The sequence below is a fragment of the Myotis davidii genome, unplaced genomic scaffold, assembly GCF_000327345.1.
Source record: "Myotis davidii unplaced genomic scaffold, ASM32734v1 scaffold370, whole genome shotgun sequence".
Taxonomy (NCBI): Eukaryota; Metazoa; Chordata; class Mammalia; order Chiroptera; family Vespertilionidae; genus Myotis; species Myotis davidii.
The window spans coordinates 3,510,204-3,532,698 of record NW_006288615.1 but is presented as its reverse complement, the minus strand read 5'-3'; the positions used below and the strand labels follow the sequence as shown (position 1 = coordinate 3,532,698).

At 51.7% G+C, this 22,495-nt stretch overlaps 1 protein-coding gene across 1 annotated transcript in view; it reads right to left on the bottom strand.

Moving 5' to 3' along the window:
- Positions 1–22,495, bottom strand: part of EFHD1 (EF-hand domain family member D1) — a 40,373-nt gene that overhangs the window by 16,096 nt on the left and 1,782 nt on the right. Inside the window, exon 2 of the mRNA XM_006760662.2 lies at positions 22,397–22,493. Within this exon, the coding sequence (XP_006760725.1) occupies positions 22,397–22,493 (97 nt within the window). The remainder of the gene's footprint in view (positions 1–22,396; positions 22,494–22,495) is intronic.

Here is a 22,495-nt window from a genome sequence, read left to right as displayed (position 1 = left end):
CATGGACCCACTATATTCACACGGAGCAACCAGAGATTCCAGTAGCCTCCCCTTGGGGTTCTCTACCCCCATTTCCACCAACCCCTCCTCTCATCCTTCCGTCTCCTGCTTATGCTTCCTGCCCTTGCACGAGGCCGTGAATCAGGCTTGGTCACTGCACTCTGGCTTTATGCTTTGCCCTCTGGCTCACTCATCTAGTCTCCAGTTCTGAATGGTCACTTTTGTGTGAGGGACAGCTGAGAGAGGTCCCAGCTCTGCCCTCTTGTCTGAGTTTTAACCACAGAGCCAGCACCTCTGCTGGTTGTCCCTCGAGCCCCCCATCCCTCTGCCTGGAAACAAACGCAGCCGCCCCACGTGGGGATCCAGCCCCGCCCTCTCCTCCAGAATGCCTCGGTCAGCCAGTAGGGCCTTCTTTAGCCTCTGGCCTCTGCTTTCTCCTGACACTCCACCTGCCTGCTCTACACGCTTGGACTATGACAGCATTTTCTCACTGACTCCCTGGTCTCCTTCCTTCAAGTCCATCTTATTTTCTGCTGCCCAGAGTACTCTCTTTGCTCTCTTGCTTTAAAAAGCATTATTCATGCATAATCGCCAACAGGTGGTAACAACCCACATATCCATTGACAAATGAGTGGATAAATAAAATGTGGTATATCCATACAATGGGATATGGCATATTTATACAATAGAACATTATTTGCAATAAAAAGGAATGAAATTCTGATACATGCTGCGACATGAATGAACCTTGACAACATTATGCCAGGGTTGAAATAAGCCAGACACAAAAGACAAATACTGCACAATTACATTTAGATGAGGTATCTAGAATTCATAGTGATAGAAAGTAGAACAGTGGTTGGCAGGGAGTGGGGGAATGAGGAGTTACTGTTTAATGGACTAGAGCCACTATTTTCAACCAGTGTGCAGCGGCACACTGGTGTGTCATAAGAATTTTTAAGACATGCAATACCTGGTATGTCATCAGGGACACTGACCTCTTTTCCCTTAAATTGTCGAAGAAAAAAATGACAACAACCAACACAACAATAACTGTCTGGTGTAAATGACAATTATACCTAATTTTTTGTTTTGTTTTGTTAGATTGGCAAAAAAAAAAAAAAATTTTTTTTTTTTTTTTTGGTGTGCCACAGAATATTAGTAATGAGTTCATGTGTGCTATGAGATGAAAAAGGTTGAAAATCTCTGGGCTAGAGTTTCAGTTTGGGATATGAAAAAGTTTCTGGAGACGGATGGTGGTAATAGTTACAGGAGAATGTGAATGTACACTTAATGGTTAAGATGGTAAATTTTATGTGTATTTTAGCACTTTACAAAATTAAACAAATAAAAAAATCTGTTTTCTTCACTATCTATCTCGCCCTTCCCCCAACCTAACAACAAAAGCCCACCATTGTTGGGAACCACACCACCACCCACCAGGAATTATAGCCTGTAGGCAACCAGAAATCCATCTCTGTGGGCTGGAGGTATTCTGAGGCCCACGGGATCGGGCTGGAGACGAGGCCCGGACTCCTCAACATGATCTGTTCCAGCCACAGTGGCTGACTCATGCCAATCCTCCCACCCAGAACACACCACCCACCCACCCCTGACTCTCTACAGTGGCCTTTCTATACCCCAGGACTCTGGAAGCTGCCCCCTTCTCTCCTCTGATCTCCAACAGCACCCACTGCCTGTCCCCCTCTGGAACTCGCTGATGCGACCTCCTTCTGCATGGCATCTTCTAGCTCAAGCAGCTCTGTGCTCTCACTAAGCACTGCCTCCTTGCCTAGAAGAATCACAGTACAAGTGCTACTGGGCACAGGCGAGACCCCTCGGTCTGCTGGTGACTCCAAGGGACACTTAAGGACAAGACAGGTGTTCCAGGTCTGGAATGAGCAAGGTTCTTCCAGGTTTCCAGGAAGGGGGCAGAGTATATGAATCACAGATGGGCCAGTCCAGGGTCTAGTATTTCCAAAGGATGGTTTCTGAGCCCTTTAAAAAGGAAGCAATGATTGCCATCAGTTCAATAAATATAGTTCAGGGCCTTATTTACTTGGTTTTAACTTCTTTTTAAAGTAACAGCTTTATTGAGATATAATGTATATCATAAAATTCATTTTTAAAATTTGAATTCACTTTAGTGAATTCAAATAGTGATGGTGTGCAGCCACCATCACTATTTAATTCCAGAGCATTTTCATCACCCAAAAATAAGTCTGTATGGTTATTCCCATTCCCCTCTCCCCCACACCACCCCCTAGCAACTGCTAGTTTGTTTTCTGTCTTTATGTATTTGCCTATCTGGACAGTTCAGATAAATGGAATCATACCATATGTGACCTTTTGTATCCGGTTTCTTTCATTTAGCATAATGTTTTCAAGGTTCATCCATGTTGTGGCATATGTTAATCGGCACTTTATTCCTTTTTATTTATTGCCAAATAATGTGCTATTGTATAAATACACTATATTTATCCAGTCATCAGTTGATAGACATTTGAGTTGTTTCCACTTTTGGTTGTTATAAACAATGCTGCTGTCACACTCACGGACAAGTTTTTGTGTAGACATACGTTTTCATTTCCCTTAGGTATATATCCAAGAGTGGAATTGCTGAGGCACATGTTCATTTGCTTTTGAAACAAGATTGTCAAGCTAGTCCAACAGAAAGCCACAGCTAACCTGTTATCTCTGCCAGGGTGAGCCAGGCCCCTCTGATAGGCTGCTGGGGGATAGATAAACAGGTCATAGATGCCTATACAATTAGGTGGGTTTGCTATTGGGTGTAGAGCAACCTAGAAAGGGTGCCAACTATCACATTTGCTGGTGACACAAAGCTGGGGCAGAAGCAAGGCCCAAAAGATCTCAGCAAACTGGTGATGTCCAGGGATAAATCAGAGCAAGGAAGAGCTCATATTATCTAGCAATTCCACTTCTGGGTATACACCCAACAGTATTGAAAGCGGGAACGTGGCCCGGCCAGCATGGCTCAGTGGTTGAATGTCAACCTATGAACCAGGAGGTCACAGTTCGATTCCCGGTCAGGGCACATCCCCGGGTTGCAGGTTCAATTCCCAGTGTAGAGCATGCAGGAGGCAGCTGATCAATGATTCTCTTGCATCATTAATGTTTCTCTCTCTTTCTCCCTTTCCCCTCCTCTCTGAAATCAATAAAAATATGTATTTTTTAAAAAGAAAGAAAGCAGGGACTCGAACATGTTTATAGCAGCATTATTCATAATAGTCAAAGGTGAAAACAACTCAAATGCCCATTGATGGATGACTAAATAAACAAAATGTTGTGTGTACTTACAGTGAAATATTATTCAGTTTTAAAAAGGAAAGAGCCCGGCCAGTGTGGCTCAGTTGGTTGACCGTCAACCCATGAACCAGGAGGTCATTGGTTTGATTCCTGGTCAGAGCACATGCTTGGGTTGCGGGCTCAATCCTCAATAGGGGGCAAGCAGGAGGCAGTCAATTGATGTATCTCTCTCATCGATGTTTCTTTCTTTCTATTCCTCTCCTTTCCTCTCTAAAAATCAATTTAAAAAAACATATTTTAAAATGGAAGGAAATTCTGGCACATGCTACAACATGGACAAATACTGTATGATTCCACTTATACGAGGTATCTAAAATAGACTCACAGAGACAGAAAGTAGAATGGTGGTGGGAATGGAATGGGGCGCTATTATTTCATTGTTACTGTTAACAGAGTTTCAGTTTTACAAGATGAAAAGAATTGTGGAGATGGATGGTGGTGATGGTTGCACAACAACGTGAATACACATAATGCCACTGAAACTGTGCACTTAATAATGGGTAAAATAGTAAAATTTATACCTTATCACAATTTTTTTAAAGGCAAGCTCGCAAAACTAAGTCCTCCTCGCCCTCTTCGCAGGTGCAGGTTTGGGAGGAAAGGGCTCAGTGGCATGTGCCATGACATTTGGAGATTTGCCAGGCGTCAGTGAGTTTGAGGGCTGCCCAAAACCCATGGGTAAAATCGTGGCGGCGAGAAGGAAAAGTCCCAAATCCTGGATAAAGGGGGCGCAGTACTCCCCAGCCCACAATAGTCAGCTCCACTCCAGGCTGATCCCAACATGGGGGACATGGGCCTGGTCAGTGGGGAGCACCGGGAAGGGGGTTGGTGTTTAAGACCCCACACCAGGATTAGAGTAGAAGGAACCTGGAGCACCTGGCGCCGGGAAGCAGAGAGCTGTCCTCAGATTGTGCGTTTACTTCCCAGGAACCTTTCCGAAGGACGGCGAGGACTGGGCTCTGTGCGTGGCCAGGACAGAAGCGGCCTTAGCCAACACAAGGAAGAGCTCTCTGGCAAAAACAGGCGACTAGGAGGAGACCTGAGAAAGGAGAGCTCTTACAAACAGGCCACGGGACAGTCTCCATTACAGGGAGTCCTAGTCAAAGTAAACAGGCTTCTTTAGGTGGAACTTTCCAGAGCCTTCCATACAGTCATGTGTCTGAGACTTAGCAGAGGAAAACAGCACACAGACTCGTCTGACCACTGGTCTCTGCCTCTGGGAATTTCCACCGGAGGAGGCACAACGGGCAACCTGGGGTACCAAAGAGAATACTTTGGGAAACACTTCCCTGGGCAATTCCAGAAGGGTGACCAGTGAAACGACCAGGACAGCTGCTTCCATGCTGAGATTCTGAATGAAATGGTCCCCACCCACTGCTCAGCCCACAGTGTGCATTCCACCCAAGTTTGCTGAGGAAACTAAAGCGATGAAGGGGGGAGGGGTGCACTCAAGATGTGAACCATTGGGGGCTGAAGCCGAGAGGGTTAGCATCTGGACTCTAAGGAAGGAAAAGAGAAGGCAGGAAAGTAACAGCCCCAAAACTTAGGTGAAAAGACTGAGGAGGGCCAGAACGAAGAGGTAAGCAGGGGCGAGGATGGAGATAAGAAAAGATCAGGGAACAAAGTGGGAATTTGTCCTGGAATGGGGGGCGGGGAGGGGCACGAGGAGGACCAGGGTCTCCCTGCTCCCCTAACCTGGAGCGACATGCCTTCCCCCCTTCTCCCCCATCTCCCCTCCCCCACCCCCAGCACAGAGGGGCTGTGGATAGGAGGCCATGCGTGGGGAGGGGCTTGGAGACTGTCTTCCTGTTTTTCTCCTCTGGATTCTGGTTGTGAGGAGTTCAGAAGGTTTAGAAAACCTTTATTTTAGGCCCGGAAGTTTCAAACATTCTCCAGGCCTAAGAAAAAGGGCAACTGTGTCAGAAAGGGACTCCGCACAGACTGGAGACAGGCTAAGGAATCCCACTCGCTGTGACTGGGCTGGAGGTCTGGTTTGACCACTTTTTCCTGCCTGGAAGCAGAGCCCACCACCCAGGGGGCAGATCGCAGACAGAAGAAAGAGCCGAAGCTGCAGCCGAGCAGCCCCGCAGCCCCGCTGGGGTCCCGCCGGGAGCCACCAGCTTGGCACAGGAATAGACAGTGTGTAGACAAAGAGGGGACATCTCCAAGGCCAAGAAAGACAGGGAAGGAAGGGGTCATGAGCCAGGCACCGCCTCACTCCCAGGGACGCAGCAAAGGCTGCTTTCGTTGTTCCTGCTGGAAGCCCCGGCCAAGTGCCATCTCTGCAAGTCCTGGCAGGACTATAAAGTGATCCCAGGAGTGGCATCTTCACTCCTCCCCGTGGAGCTGGGATTGATCATTCAGACCGTCTAGGAGGGTTTGTCCACAGCCCCTGCCTTCAGGGCCTGCATTTGCAAGAGAGGCAAAAAACTTCCCAGGGCACCTTACTGTGTCATCTGGTCCTCTCCAAGGATCTAAGACTGCCTACGTGTGCAGCACACACAATGGGATTCAAAGTGCTTAATAACTAAAACCGGCCTGCTTTGCAGTTCACGACGCATTGTCTCAGATTCTAATCCTTTTCATCTTTACAAGTCCTATGAAGAATTACTAATAGCCACCTGTTTCTTGTTTTATTGAGAGCTTACTAAGTGCCAGGCACTATGCTAAATCACCTCACTGCATTCAACAGTTCTGTAAAGTGGTGATTAGTCACCCACTTGACAGATGGTGACAGCTGAGGGAGCCAGCAAAGCCAAGTCCTGTGTGGATCACAATGAGCCTGGGACTTCCAAACAGGAGCTTGGCTTTACATGGGCGTGGGGAACGCAAAAATGATCATTAACTGAGTTTATACCATGTGGCCCTCCACTCGAAGGGAGGCCAGGGGGCACGGTGCCTACTCAATCTCCTAATGAACAGACCAGTACTGCAGCTGTGAGATTTACACCTCTTACAATTTATATATGAAGCCTGTGGCAGAAGTGACAGGAGCCACGTTGCTGAGTCCTGAATGTGGGTGGATTCTGATTTTGGTCTTACAGCATGATGCTTTGGACTGCCCGAATCTGCAAAGTCATTCATTTCTGGCCAAGAGAATACTGATGTTGCCATCTTACAAACATTTGGAGAAAGTCTCACCAGCCAAGCCCTTCAAATAAATTAAACTGGTTTAAACCCCCAACACATCCTCTGAGGGATGTGGTACTGTTTGGCTGATGAAGAAACTAGGCCCATCAAGGTCAACCAGCCCAAGGTCACTAGACCTAGTGAGGTTAGCCAGGAGGACATCCATCCTGATGCCCAAGCCTGCAGCCCAATCCTGGGGCTGGGAGGCATGGCCACCGGAGGTAGGTTCTGGGGAAGGAAGATTTGATATCAGGCCAGTCCTTACACAATGCCAAGGTTGCCCCTCCAAGGACGGTTCGCAGAGACAGGTTAGCCAAAGCTAAGGTAGAGAGGAGTTTCTGGGGGACGTCAGGTGTTAAAAAGGTAAGGGCCTTTCTGAAGGTTGTAAGATTCTCTACATTATTACCACATCCCATGGTGGGTGTGGCTACAGGGGCTGGAGGTGCAGACCCTGAGCGGAGGTGCCCAGGCTGGCCCAGAGGGTCCAACAACCTTCCTTAATGTGCTCAGAGGCCCTCTTCTCAAGCAACTGCAGTGTGGAAGCCCCTTTAGACACGGCCACTGAAAATCGCTCATCTTCCAGCACACTTTTGGGCCTGTGGGAAGGCGAATGAAGTTGGATATGTCCTCCTTATTCTAGAAAACTCTTTTGCTGCCTCCCCCATGAAAATGCTGTCACGTTCCTTGACATTTGGAATCCGGCCCTGAGAAAAGGAAATGGCACCTAGAACAACCTGCCTGAGTCGGGCCCACTGCACCGCCCAGTCGGCAGGGCCACCTGCCAGGCATTGCCCCTGGAGACAGATGTCACTTCCCAGCACTGGGATGTGGGGCCAGGTCACAGGGGAACCGGGAAGGGGAGGGCTTGGAGAGGGAGGGCGACCACGGCCTGGCCCAGTACGACCCCGCAGGCAGGGTCCCAGCCCTAAGCCTAGCGGGCTTTCTCTCTCTCTCTACAAGCCGGGCCTAAACCTGCATTCACACCCCCACCATTTCAAACCATCAGAATATGTTCTTTTCCTCCCCACAGTTTACATCTTTCAAATGCTTGCAGGATTATTAGAATTCCCTTAAGCCCTTGGCTCCCCACTACTAATACCTTAGCTCCTTTTTTTCTATAATTTAAATTTTAACCCAGCTTTTTCTTATTAAAGACAACCCAGGGTATTAAAGAAAAACCACATGTAATCCCAAAACCTAGCACCCTTTTGTGTTTCCTGGGGCTTCCCTCTAGCCCTCCTCGGGATTGGTGACCTTTCCCCACGTTTTTGCTTTAAAATGTCTTCAGTCCTGCCCTGGCCAGCGTGGCTCAGTGGGTTGGGCGTGGTCCCGTGCACCAAAAGGTTGACAGTGGACTCCCAGTCAGGGCACATGCCGGGCTTGCAGGTTCAGTCGGGTAGGGGGCCTGCAGGAGGCAGTGGATGGATGATTCTCTCTCATCATTGATGTTTCTATCTCTCTCTCCCTCTCCCTTCCTCTCTCTGAGATCAATTTAATAAAAACACATATAAATATATTTTTAAATCTTTAAAATGTCCTCAGTCCCTGTCATCTGCATACTCTCCAGGTTTTGTTAGGGAGAGTCTCTGGTCCGAGCAGCACGGAGGATGGCCTTGCTGACACAGGCCGGGTTCAGGCCCAGCCCTGCCACTCACTTGGGAGGGGCCTGGGCTGGGGGCCCTCTGCAGAGCCATCTGTGCCGTGCAGGGTGGGAGAGGGGCCAAACGGAGATAAGACGCCCGCACTGGCCCCTGCACCTGGGAAGCAGCCAGCGCGAGGGAGCTATTTCTAAAAGCAGTGCCTGTCTGCAGCCACGAAGAGGAAGCCGACAGCTCCCAGGGCTTCTGCTCTGCATTGCTGCCCACACCCAACCAGGCCTCAAACAAGTTCCACCATCTCAGCATTCGGCAGGGAACCCAAATCCACAGTCTGCGGGGCTCCGTGCGCTCAATCTCCACCAGCCCTTAGTGAGGGCCCCGGCCAGCCATCCTATGTCAGGGGACTAGGTCTGCTCCCAAGGGCCCACTCTTTACCGACTGGGGTAGGTCAGCAAGACCAGGCTGAGATCTCTGAACACACAGCTGTGTGTGCCTACGACCTAGAAAAGCCCCAGCCTGGCCAGAGGGGCAGTGATGCCTACTCCTCACCCCACCAAAGGCCCTAGCAAGGGAGCGAGGGCCAGTTTCCAATGTGGGCCCAGAGCTGGCAGCTCCTCTTTCCACGAATCACTGGGCTCCCGCTGCGCGGAGCCCCTGGGTTTTCTTGGTTTTCAGCACACAAATAACCTTGCCTTAATGGAAGAAAGAAGCCGCCAGCTTTTGTCTGAAGGCTCAGCCATCAGAAACTCCCCAGGGACCCCTCAGAAGGGGGCTCTCAGGGGGGGTGCCAGTGCCCCAGAAAATGCCTTAGTGTTGGGGGATCATGCCTCAGACCCCACCAGAACATCGGAACACCCTCACTTTTCTTTCAAAAGGCCTTGTGTGGAAATTATATATTTCAAACAGGCAGGGACTGGCTACTCAAAGTGTGGTCCCTGGACCAGGTCACCAGGATCGTTAGAAACGTAATATCAGGCCCCGCCCCAGACCTGCTGGATCAGAACCTGCGTTTCTATGACTCCTGCTGGTGCCCAGGCTCTTTCAAGTCGGAGAAAGGCACTGTGCCAGACTATCCCCAAGGTGAGTGGCCTTTCCTGGGCCGCCCCCCGCCCCCCCTTTCTCACTGTGCGGATCCCTAACTGGGCCTATCCACATGAGCCTCTGGACTCCCCAAGTCACAGGACGGTCCCTCCTCCTCCAGACTCCCCTGGTTGCCCATTCTCTTAGTCTCTGGTTTCCTAGTCTTTGTGTGGGTCCCCCTCCACCTCCCAGCTGTCAAGTCATCTGCTGCTCCTTCCTTCCTTCTTTCCTTCCTGCTTGCTGCAGGGAAACCAGATCTCCAAGTGTGTTACCACTGCTTGCAAAGTAAGAGTAAGCAGGCTCTGAGCAAGGGCCCGGGGGACTCGCAGGAGTTAAGTACAAAAGCTTGAGCCCAAAGTCTTTGATTTCCAATCAGGCTGCTCCCAGCCAGCTTTGTCGAATGAGCTCCCGGCTTTGTCAAGTTCTATTCACCCTCTCACTCACCACCAGGCTCCTAGCTACCTGGGGCCACTCCCGAGCAGGAGGAAAGCACAAAGACCAGTCCCAGCGGGAAGCAGAGGTACAAAGAGACAGTTGAGCTGTGATAAGGCCGGAACTTGGGCAGAGCTGGAGTGGAAGGAGGTGGCTGGGACAGGGGAGCAAATGTGCTGAGAGGGAGCCACCATCACCAGTCTAGTCCAGAGGGGCCAGGATGTCCCAGAAGGGGGCAGAGGGCCCGCTCTCACAAAGCATTCTGTCAAAGGGCAACAGGGGGCGACCCTCCAAGAGTTTGCCCCAGAGATGCAACATCAGATAGCTGTTTCAGAAAGACCTCTCAGCTCTGTGTGCAGAATGGATTTTTGGGGGGTGGTGGATGAGCAGACTAAGGCAGGGGGCCCAGTTGGGGAATGCCACGTAGTCCTAGCCTTGGAGGGATGCAGGGGGGGCAATGGTGAGGTGGGAGTGGTACCGGGTACAGGTGAACACCAGCTTCACCTTTTCTGTGCACAGCCAGTGCTGCGGGTTCTCATTGTGGCCAACTCCTTCCTTTTCTGGCACAAGGCCAGCCTCTTGGCAGGCTGCAGGAGACCAGTGGAGGCTGGGTCTTGTCCCACCGTCAGCCACAGCACCCTGTAGTTCCACACATCATACGCGGTTCTGAAAGCTCTTAAAGAAAAGTGGGGGCAGCCCTGGCCGGATAGCTTACTTTATTAGAGTATTGTCCCAATACGCCAAGGTTGTGGGTTCGATCCTTGGTCAGGGCACACACAAGAATCAACCAATGAATGCATAAATAAGTAGAACAACATCGGGCACTGAGCGTCTGCTAAATTTTTAGAGAGCTGCAGTTTGTACGAAGCTAGTTCTGTTTTCTGATAATTCCAAATAAAAACAAACATTTCAGCAATGGGAAGGCACATGTCTCACAGTAAGATCGCAGCTCACACCTGCCCACATCAATGTGCTCACACTTAATGAAGTTAAATGTAATAGAATCGACCTGAATTCCCCTTCAAGTTCTCTTTCCCTTCCTCTAAAATCAATAAAAAAAATTTTTTAAAGTGGGGCAGAGCTGAGCTCCCCCGCTACACAACACCCACTGTGTGCTCAGCTCCTCACCAGACAGCAGAGGGGAGGCAGAGCCAGGCGGTGCTACTCAGGCTTCAGTGCAGTCAGGGAAATCTACTTCGTCCCAAATGCATGCCGGGGAGTGGCCCTACCGGGACTGCCACATGGATTCAGGAAGGGAGATGGCAAGGGGTGATGGCACAGGACAGCAGCTCGCTGCACCAAGCCCCCCAACCCCCAGCCTCATGCTCTTAAACGGGATGCCATAACTCAAGAGTGGGAAGACCTCAATGCAAACCCTCCTGCTGATGCCAGCAACCCAGAATGGAAACAAAGCAAACCAGTCCCCATGGCCATCCCCAAAGGAACATGCCAGAGACAATGCCATAACAGGTCAGTGGTGCAGTATTTCAGCCACACTGAAGGCACAAATACCCTCTGACCACGAAGGAACTAAAAGGTGGGGTGCAGAGGGAAGAGCCCTGGAAAGCTTCTGACTCAGCAACGCAAGTGTAACAGTAACAATTCCTCCTCCTGGAGCCTGGAGGGGCTCCCTCCGATGTAGGTGGAAGGCAGCAGTGGCTGGGAGTGTGCTCCTGGGGTCAGACTCCCCTGGCTCAAACCCCTGGTGACCCCATGTGCTGTGTGTCCCTGGGCAAGTTACTCGAACTCTCTGAGCTTCCATTTCCTCCTTTGTCTAGTTGTTGCCAAAATGAAAGGAAGGCAGATCAACTCTCAGCTTATCAATGAGGGCTCACTTTTCTAGTTTTCTAGGTTGCTATTATCTCATTAAGAGAAAGACCCTCATCCTGGAGCCTCCCCTTAGTCCTTTGGAAATTGGGGCACTCTTGCTGGGTTTGGGCAAATATGGGCTGGAGACTGTTTGGGGACAGGGGGTGAGTGGATTTGGGAATCTTGAGTTCCAGGCAATCCATCCAGAAAGGAGGTGAGACGAAAGGACCAAGGTTGTGAGGTCCCAAGGGAAGCCTCTCTGGACAAACACTGATTGGGGGTAGGGGAGGGTAAAAGTCTCTTCTGATCAGGGATGTCGAGCCGGTTGATGGTGGGTTCTTTGCTGTGAGTGTGCAGTAAGGGGGTGCCTCCCCTTAGCTCCCAACTTTCCCTGTAAAAGTCCTGAGGGGCCAGACAACCAGGCAGTGGAGCCACTGGAAACTCAGCTCTGGGAATTCCCAGGAGCCCTGTGAGTCTCGGGGGACAGGTGCCCCCAAACAACCAGGGGTTTTCATACCCAGACTTGGTCGGGCCTGGGGCAGCTTCTGCAGTGCCTCGCCCCTCATGGCCCCCAAGACCAGGAGGAGTCTGGGAGGAAAATGGCCAGGGGGAGGCACAAGTCTCAGGGGAGGCCGGGGCCGCAGGCCCAGCTGAAGTGGGCAGGGGAGGACGAGGCTATGGCTCCAAACGGGGAGGAAGAGCACCAGGCTGCCGCCCTCAGTCTGGCTCTCCACCCACTGCTTCCCTGCCGGCCAGTCCTTCCCCTGTGTCCCTGCTCTGGGCTGGCACCACCTTAAATCCAGCAGCCCTGCCGGGGCCAGAGGGACCTGCAGCTCCCTTAGTGGAAAGAACATGGGGCTGGAACTGGAGTGACCTAATTAAGGCTGTGACCGCACACCAGGTAGTCACGCGATCTTGGGGACAACCTGAGAAGGTGGTCACTTACCTTTTTCCACATCTCACTTACAGGCGTGTGCCCGTGTGGCATGTGGTCCGTGTCACTGCTAGAAGGAACTGTACTACCTCATTGAGAGCTCCCATTCCTCTGACAGCCCTGTGAGCTGCCCAGCTCTCCTGGGGCACTAATTAGGGCCTCAGTGCAGCTCCAGAGGAAGACCCTCTGCTGGGGTCAAGGCACCCCTGCCCTCCAATGGCCCTGGGCCTGGCCCTGCGGTGACCGGGGGCCTGGAGGAAGAAGTTAGCCACACAACCACAAAGACCCACCCCTGCCTTCCCAGGGCAAACCCTATGGAAGGGGAGGGGAAGCTCACAAAATCAACAATAACGGACAGTTCTATAATAATAACTAAGTGTAACCAATTAGACAATGCGGGGTGTGGGAGAGAGGCTGTGGGGGGCCATCAGGCCAGCAAGAGGAGGGCCAGGCTGGGGGAACCGGCGGGAGAGGAATGCAATAGCCAGCGGGGCCTGGCCTTGAGGTGCTCATGAGGAGTCTGGACTTTGCTCCGTGGGCAATAGGGAGCTACCAAATGTTGTATGCTGTCCCCAAAGGTTCTGAAACAGAAAACAAGGTAAGGAGGTCCGAGCTCTGGCAAGAGGATGGATGGGAGGAGGACAGTCTAGGGCAGTGATGGCGAACCTTTTGAGCTCGGCGTGTCAGCATTTTGAAAAACCCTAACTTAACTCTGGTGCCGTGTCACATATAGAAATTTTTTGATATTTGCAACCATAGTAAAACAAAGACTTATCTTTTTGATATGTATTTTATATATTTAAATGCCTTTTAACAAAGAAAAATCAACCAAAAAAATGAGTTCGCGTGTCACCTCTGACACATGTGTCATAGGTTCGCCATCACTGGTCTAGGAGGAAGCTGCCCAGGCCTAGGGCAGGTGGTCCAGTGAGGTCTGGAGGTCAGGAAGCCGGCAGAGGCTGTGCCACACGTGGCCCCACCTCTGTATGGAGGGGGTGTTGCCAGGACAGCTGAGATTTGGAGCCTAAGAAGCTGGAGGTGGAATGATATTAATTAACGAGAGAAGCTCATTGGCATGGGGGACAAGAGTGCAGGCTGCCTGGGTTCCAGTCACACCACTTACACCATGTGTGACGTTGGGCAAGTTACTTAGCCTCTCTGTGTCTCAGTTTCCTCGTCTGTAAACGGGGGATGATAGTACCCATCTCAGTGATTCTGACATGTAAATGCTAGAAACAGTGCCTGCACACAGTAGGTGCTCTGTAAGCAATGGTTGTTAGGTGGTGTTGGGGAACCCAGTGCTCAGTAAAATTGGCCTTTGTAGGTAGGGCAGAGTGGCGTGGGGCAAGCATGAGGCATTTAGGGAGGGGCAGAGGGGGCAGGATCGGGGACAGCACCTCTCCAAGGCCAGGACAGAGTTCACCAGGTCCCTTGAGCACAGAGCTAGGGTGGTCAGCAGCCAGATCTTCTTGTTGGAGAGGTAATGGCTGGGGCCACTGTCCCAGGCATAAAGGGTGTTCAGTGAACAGTGCTGGGTGGGGCTGCGGGTCCACAGTGTCTAACCCAGGGGTGGGCAAACTTTTTGACTCGAGGGCCACAATGGGTTCTTAAACTGGACCGGAGGGCCGGAACAAAAGCATGGATGGAGTGTTTGTGTGAACTAATATAAATTCAAAGTAAACATCATTACATAAAAGGGTACGGTCTTTTTTTCAATAGTTTTATTCATTTCAAACGGGCTGGATCTGGCCTGCGGGCCGTAGTTTGCTCACGGCTGGTCTAACACCAGAGCTGGGACCAGCTGCAGCCATCAGGTCCCCCTGCCATTCCCACCAGGATGGGGTAGAGGGGCCAGCCCTGGGCACATGACAACATGAAAGCCCCAAGTACGTCCTATTTCCACAAACCAGGTCCACGCTGGAAAAGGGCTAAACGGTCTGTCGGTGACCCAGGGGCGGCCTTGCATGGTGAGAGACCGTGCAGCCACACCAGCCACCAGAGTTGGGGTCATCCCTTCAGAATCAGGCCCCAGCGAGGCTGGAAGGAATCACTGCTCTGTCCTGTCCCTACTTCCCCAAGGCTACCGCTGGCCTGGAACCAGGAACTGTCCAAGGAGACTGCTGCTGGCACTGGCAACCCGGTCCTCACCTCCAAAAGCAAAGAATGTACCTTCATTCAGCCAACTCGGGGGGTGCCCAGGCTGAGAGGAAAAGAAGATAAAACCAGGCCAGATAACCCCACACCCACCCACCCACGCCGGTACTAAGGCCTCCATGCCGAGAAGGGGCCCTGGCAACAGGACCCCCGGCAGCAGCGCTGAAAGGAATGAGGGCCCTCCATGCACTCGACTCCCAGCCAAAGGTGGTGGCTGGCCCCACGCACTCACCAACTCTTCCTCTGCGGCCCCTTCCAAACGGAGGAACTCAGAGACTGGTGATGACAGAGAGGAAAGGAGGTTTGGGGAGAGAAGAGAGAGAAGCGGGGGAGGCATCAGCAAAGAGTTTTCAAAGACAAAGCAGGTGAGGAGTGTCACTGATCAGTTTGCCCAGGAAGCCAGTTGGCCCCAGAGGCAGAGGCCGGGTGGTGGGTCCAGCGACGCCAGGCTCTCGGTAAGGTAAAAGGACTACTTCGGGCAAAAGCAGTTTTGCTGAGAGTTGGCCGAGGGAATGTTGACACAGACACACATCCTCCACCCCCCAAACATGCACACAGTGCTCCCAGCTGCCAGGGATCCACAACCACAGGCAGAGAGAGACCATAAGGGTCTCCACTAAAACAGCAGGAGTGAGTGTCCCAGAGAAATGGCCTCTACACTCAGGCACTCAGGAGCCCCTGGGAATGGGCTGCTTGCTGCCTGGTCTCTGGAATCCAAGCCTGTGTCTAAGCCCCTCTCACATACACAAAATCACAGAGGGACAGAAGAGAGCCACAGCACCCTGCTCAGGAAAAGACCCCAAAGGACACAGGGGGCTCCTTCCCTTCCTCAATGACAAAACTCCCATTGTGGCCGCGGACTGGCCCCGCAGGGAAGGGAGCCCTGTTGTGGTCCGACCATGGTCATCACCTTCCTCTGGGTAGTCACTTGGCTGAGTGGGCCCATGACCCAGTGCTGGCCATGGGATGCCAGAGGCTGGCTGAGGGGAAGACTTGGGAAAGATTTCCTCATTGTTTAGAAGAACCGAGGTCTTTCCTGCCTAGACGTGACTTGGGGAGCCTTGTCATCTTGCTATCAGCACACAGATAAAGCCAACAGAGAAAGTGGTAGGTGGCAGAGAAGGACCGGACCCTAGTCCTTGATGGAAGCAGCCAACAGGCCCAAGGGCCTCCTGTCTTCTGGATCCCTGTTACGTGAGCTGAGGCATTTCTTTACTGATCAGTGAGCTCGGGGCAGGGTTTTCTGCCACTTGAGCCAAAGGCCTCCCTCCTAACACATGACAGGACGGCAGAGCCGGGCTCAGCATTCCTGTTTAGGAACAGACACCTAAACTGTTGGCGATGATCCCTCGGGAACAGAACAGCAGGAGGCTTCCGTTCTTGAAATTGTACATAAATATCTCCACTATTTTACAAGGAAATTTAAACAGGAAACATACTTTTATAATGGAAAAAATGTGTTTTCTTTAAGCTGTGAGATTCTAATCTCCTCTTTCTCTTCAAACCAATGGGTCTCAACTATGCCTGGGGAAACAGGTCCTAAACCCCTTGGAGGAGATGTTCCAGCGGAACTGAAGGCTTGAGGGGAGGGACCCCGGCTCTAACTAAGGGGCTCAAGGAGGCAGACACCCAAGGCCAAGGTTGCTGGGCCACCAAGTCTTCCTTTCCATCTGGAGTTTTTAAGCCCCTTCAGAGCTTGACCATATCCTGGCTCAAGCACATCTTGGACCCCCTCTCCGGGGAAGTAACACCAAGGCAACCCTTCTGAGGGTGCAGCACGTCACACTGGGGACTCAGCTTCTGCTTCTTTTCCGCCTCAGGAACTGAGGTCAGCCCCAGCGAGGGAAACCCCAGGCCAATGACCAGAAGAGAGGAAGGAGGAGTGAGGTCACATGGAATCATGTAGCCCACCTTCTGCCCTCTGAGGTCACACAGGTCCTCCCCAATGCTTCAAAGCTCTCAGCCCCCATCCTCTGGCTCCAGAGCCTCAGTTTGAATTCCTTCCCAATACTGGCTGGCTGCTCTTCTCTGACTGTGTCCAGAAATACCAGGACCTCCTGCCATGAAGGCAGCAAAATGCATCCTCACAGGGTCTGCTAGGCTTCCTGGGGTGCCTTGTACACAGGTGGTGGGTGACTTTTCCAGGACTTGCTTTCCTCCCTGTCAAGCAGCATCATGTTAAATCTGAGTTGCTGTTAAGTTTGTTGAGCTCTGACTGGTGTGGCTCAGTTGGTGGGCATCGTACTGTCCTACTGGGCACCGAAGGTTGCTGGTTAGATTCTGGGTCAGGCTCGAACAACTCAGATGTCCCTGTAGATATGCCCCCTCAAGGAGCATCTAGGATTTAGGACCAGGGGTGCCCTCGATCATCAACACTCAAGGGAAACAGAAGCAGGAGGTTATAGAGGCTTTTTCCAGGAGGACCGCAAAATGCGGTGGAGGCCAAGCATTGTGAGTGCGTGAGAGGGTATGTGAGAAAGAGCATGGATGTCAGCATGCATATAGGCATGTGTCAGTGTGCAAGGGTGCTGGAGGCAAAGACCAACAAGTAGTTAACATATAAATGCGAGAAGTCCATCAGAAGGTTGACGGACTCTGATATTCAGCAAGGGCTGAGAATCAGCCCTGTATTACCCCAGGGGTCCTCAAACTACGGCCCACGGGCCACATGCAAATACAAATATTGTATTTGTTCCCATTTTGTTTTTTAACTTCAAAATAAGATATGTGCAGTGTGCATAGGAATTTGTTCATAGTTTTTTTTTTTAAACTATAGTCCGGCCCTCCAACGGTCTGAGGGACAGTGAACTGGACCCCTGTTTAAAAAGTCTGAGGACCCCTGTATTACCCTGCTGCTGACCAAATGGCTGAAGGCAACCCCCTAACCCTGTGGTTGGCAAACCGCAGCTTGCGAGCCACATGTGGCTCTTTGGCCCCTTGAGTGTGGCTCTTCCACAAAATACCATGTGCGGGCGCGCATGTACAGTGCAATTGAAACTTCGTGGCCCATGTGCAGAAGTTGGTATTTTGTGGAAGAGCGACACTCAAGGGGCAAAGGAGCCGCATGTGGCTCGCGAGCAGTGGGTTGCGAGCCGCCGGTTACCCACCACTGCCCTAACCTGATAATCCTTTCTTGTTTACCAAACCTTACCACTGATATGTCTGTTTGGTTTGCTCAAGGAGAAATGTGTGAATAAAAAGCCATGGGTCCTAAGATTTGGGGAGCCACTCCACTAAAGAGTAGGTCTCCACCTGGTTCCCCCATGCCTTCTAAATTTATATTTCTTGTCTAGTATATCCATTTGTGCATGGCCCCTTCTCCAGATCCTGAATCCTCACTGCAAAAGGTTGTGGCCCAAGGGTACCTGAGTTGCACATTCATGAAACAACAAGCTAAAAGCAAACATTCACAAAACCTAGAGGGTGTGCTGGGCTCCTAACCTCAGCACGTCTTCCCTGAGGCAGACCAGCCTGGCAGTTCCCAGTTCCCAAGACCCACTGGCTCAGCCATGCTGCAAAACCAAGCATGATGTAGCCCGTGTAAACCAGACACCCCAAACTCAGTGGAGAAGGTATTTCTATTTCCTAGTTAGACTGAGGTGGGGGAAACCACAGGGCTGAGAGTATAAATCAAGTTTGAGTCCCTTGGATGGTACAACCTTGAATCAGGCACTTGTTAACTTTTTTTTTTTTTTACATAATGTAAGGCTTTAATAACTCACTCAATTTCAAATTCTCATAAAATGAGATGGCTCTGTAATGAGGGTGGAGGGCAATTCTGAGAGAGGAGGGAGGAAACTCCAGCAAAGAAAGAACTGCCAGGCACTGTGGACCTCAGGAGCCCCTCCCACATCACGCTCATCATGCATGCTGGCAAATAAAAACAAGCAGCGCTCACTGGGCGAAGGAACAGTTCCAAGTCACGCTGTCTTTCTGCCAGAGACCAAGGCCCTGAAACAGAAGCCAGCCTGGGTTCTGGCTGAACACCCCCCAGGAATTCAAACAAGCCCTGGGTTCCCTCACCCCACCTTCATCCAGAACAGTTCAACGTGCAAATCCAGTGCAGGTGAGAGAATTTCAAATCCAAGGGCATCCCTGTGACCGCAGCTACAGGCAGGTCAGAAGTCCTCCTTCCCTAAAGAGGGAAAAGCACTCAACTTCCATTTATTTGCATCTCCTTTCCAATCTTTAAGGTCAATTCACTCAAAAGATGTGGATGAGTTTGGGTGAAGCACTTCACCTCTACCCCCCAGTACAACCCTCCTTAAGAAGGCTCCTTTCACCTCTTTGGCAAAATCCCTCTGCTCCCACACCCGCTTTCTCCCGCCCTCAGAGAGGGAGGAGAAAAGAGAACTGGGGGTGGGGGGAAGACAAGGTATGAAGAGTTCCAAGACAACCTCATCTTTTCGGGGTTCAATGGTGACCCGGGAATTGGTTGTTGGCAGGGTGTCCATGACATCATCATTTCGGATTCTTAATAAAAAGACAACTTTCCCATAGCCAAATGCTCCTCTTCCCACCCTCTCTTCGGGGAATTGAAACACAAGCTTTTAAAATGCTGCAAACACATCACAGCTGCATTTTCAGATGTTGCATTTGGGTCCTGCCCTTAAGTGGCTGCCCTCGTTACCTCCCCCTTTGAAAGAGGCCCCTGGCTAAGTTCCAGGGTAATTGAAATTTCCTGTCTAACCTTGACCACTCCGCCAGCTCCTATTACAGTCCTGGACACACACTGTAGAGTCAGTTTCTTCTGGGCCTTCTCACTCTTCGTTTAAAATCAGGCCACTATTCTGTAGGCTCAGGCTATCTAGTAACACACTTGGAAATGGAGAGGGAACTTTCTCTGGCCTGGCCGATGACGCCTCTGGCTTCCCACACTCATTAGAAAATTCTCTTTATTCTACAACTCACCATTGAGGAGCCAGGATACAAAGACAAATGACCCCTGCCAAAAACCCAACATGCTCACAAGCCGTGAAGGAAGAATCCAGTTTGGTGTGTGTGTGTGTGTGTGTGTACGTGTGTGTGTGTGTGTGTGTGTGTGTGTGTGTGTGTGTGTGTTTTAATCTTGAAAAATGTAAGAAATCCCCAGGCAAAATACTTTTAAATACAAGAAATCACCTTTAAAAGTTCAAAGCATGCTTTGCAGTATCTGCTTGAATCTCTCTAGCCCCGAACGAAAGAATGAGCGTGCTCTGTACCGGTCAAGTCAGGTTCTGAGCAAACTCCAAAGTGACATCAGAATCTGGATCTAGAAACTCTGATTAAAAGTAAAATTCCTACTGAAAGTAATTGCGCTCCTGGCACCAGTGGGGGTTCGATTGGTTTGGCTTTGTTTTCATAGTTAGATGGCAACTCCGTTTGAATTAGGATTGGGCTATGGGAAGACTGATTCTCTTCTGTTGGGGGTGGGATCATCCTGGCTTCGGTTAGGTCTCTGACCTTCCTAGTTCACTCAGATAACCTAAACTGGTTAAGAGTCTGACGTTCCTAAATCTGAGGGCATCCTTGAACGGACTTTCCTCATACCCCCCAGAAGGTGGGGAGGAGGCAATCATGGTGCCCCATGGTCTGGGTATCTCTGCTCACGCACAGTAATGGGTTGAATAGGGTCCCCCCAAAATTCATGGTCATCCAGAACCTCAGAATGTGACTTTATTTGGAAACAGAGTTTGCAGATGTAATAAATTAAAATGAAATCACACTGGATTAGGGTGGGCCATAAATCCAATGACTAGTGTCCTTATAAGAAGGCCACGTGAAGACACAGACAGGGAGAGCACCATGTGACTATCAAGGCAGACCGGCCAGCACCCACTGCCACCCTTTGGTCTTCCTGCTTTCCTGCCACCTTGAGCTCCCTCTGGATGGCCAGCTGGCTCTGGGACCTTCTCCGCTGGAGCCTGTCAGCACAGGGGGGTGGGAGGCCTGCACCCTGCTGCCCTTGCCCATATTGGGGCAGGCAGGCTATGGGCCCCTCCCACCTGGGAAGGCGACAGTGGGGCTTGGCATTTGGGGATTCGTTGCCTGCCTGGGCTGGTGTAGTCAAGGCCCTTTCACAAGATGAGGGGGGTGTCTATCAACTACAGTCTCTGCCATGTTCTAGGCACCGAGGATGGATGAAAACTTAAGTGATAAAATCTCCCAGTCAGAGGAGGCCCTGACCTTGGCGAGGTAGGGAGAGCGAAGTTTCAGCTGCTCCCAGATGTGGGAAACTGGGAGAAGCACCTGCAGGGTGCTCATTAGCTCAGGCGGAGGTGCTTAAGTTTGTGGAAGCTCAGGGGGTGGGCCAAGGAATCCTTGTTTTTGTAGGGTCTGGGTAGCCTGAGAGTGGGGCAGGGGAGGGAGGGCCTGGACATGGACAAAAGAGAGGTAGCTGGCTTAAGAAACAGAGAACCGAAGCACTGCCAGCATCATCTGAGCACCTGGATCCAGCCATACCTGACCCCACTCACTGCCTTGTTACTATGGGGACTCCCTCTGTTACTCTTAGGCAGCCAACTCACAAACTTGTCCTCTCAAAGACTTTTCTGCAGGAAAAAAATTATAGCAATAAAAATAAATAAATGAAACCCAAATCACTGCAAAGCAACTGGAAGAAGGTCCCCAAGATGCCCTCCCTGAATCCAACTGGACTGGGGGAACTACTGGTCTTCCCACGAAAGGCATAATCCCAAACAAATCAAAGGGACTCTGACAAACCACTCACTGATTGTTCTTCCACCTCTGCCCCAGTTGCAGGCATTTCTTTTGCCCCAACTCAGCTTTCCTTAATTGCCTCATCAGGTGTGAACACCAGAGAACACTGCCTGGAAGCCAGGGATTCAGACATTGGGGTGTCAGGCAAACGGAAAAGGCTCGGTGGCCTCCGGGTGCCTGCCTCTGCTGACCTCCCCACAGGGGCTGGCGCTGGATTACAGCCCAGCCTCAGGCTCGGGCCACACGGCGCCCTTAAATAGAACCTCCACGGGAGGACAAACATTCCAAGAGCTTTAAAAACGCCCCAAGCATGACCTGGCCGGAGGCCTCGCTCCCCCAGACATTTTTCTGGTCTCGGCCCTATTCTGGAAATAATATTAATAGCTCGGCTAGGAGCTTACGGTGTGCAAAATAATTCATGGCCTTGAAGGGCAGGAACGATTGCTGCTCCCATTCTCCAGTTGAGAGAACTGAGGCCCCAGGAGCTCCCAAGCGACAAGGCCGTCTAGTGGGGGCTCTCTGCTCTGCCTTCCCCGCCGGCTGGGGCTTCCACAGCAGGACAAGAACGAGCCCCCGCGGGACGGCCGCCAGCTGCCGGGTGGGTTCCGACAGGCGCCTGGAGACAAGGCGACGCCCGCAGGAGGCTCCCGGACCCGCTCGCTCCAGGAACGCCCTGATCTTCTGCGAAGAGTTTAACCAACTCCCAGTTCTCAGCCTCTGTTGGTACATCAGACCCCGCGCGGCAGCCAAGGATAACTTTCCTCTTTTATTTTAAAAGATAAAGGACAACAGGGCTAATTTCTCCCTGGGGAGATAAAAGCTGGCAGGTGAGGTGCGGCGCGTCTCCGTTTCCTAGAAGTTGTGCTTCGGTGCAAATCGCAGAACGAGGCGGCGGAGGGGGCGGGACCCGTGGTCGCCGCCCGGGGGCCCAGAACCCGGGAGCTGGGCTCCGCTGCCCCAGGGGGGACACTTCTGAGCTGGGTGTGCGGGCTTTCGGTGCCCCCGACCGGGGCGGGTTCCCCACCGCGCCGGCATAGACTCGGGACGCGCGGGACCTGGGGCGCTGAGTAAAATGCGACGGGCACCCCAGGGATTCCTGCACTGTCCTCCCTCCCATCAGAGCGGAGCCTGGGACTCCCGGCCAGAAGGGCCGACCCACCGCCACTTCCCTCCTCTCCCTCCCAGGTCCCCAGGCTCGGGGCTCTCTGGGGCGCACGGCGAGGGCAGCGCTCACTGTTTGAACTTGCTCTCCAGGTCCTTGATGAGGCGGCGGCTGAACTCCGGGAACTCGGTGTAGGGGTTGAAGACCTTGCAGCGGCGGGGCCGCGCCGCG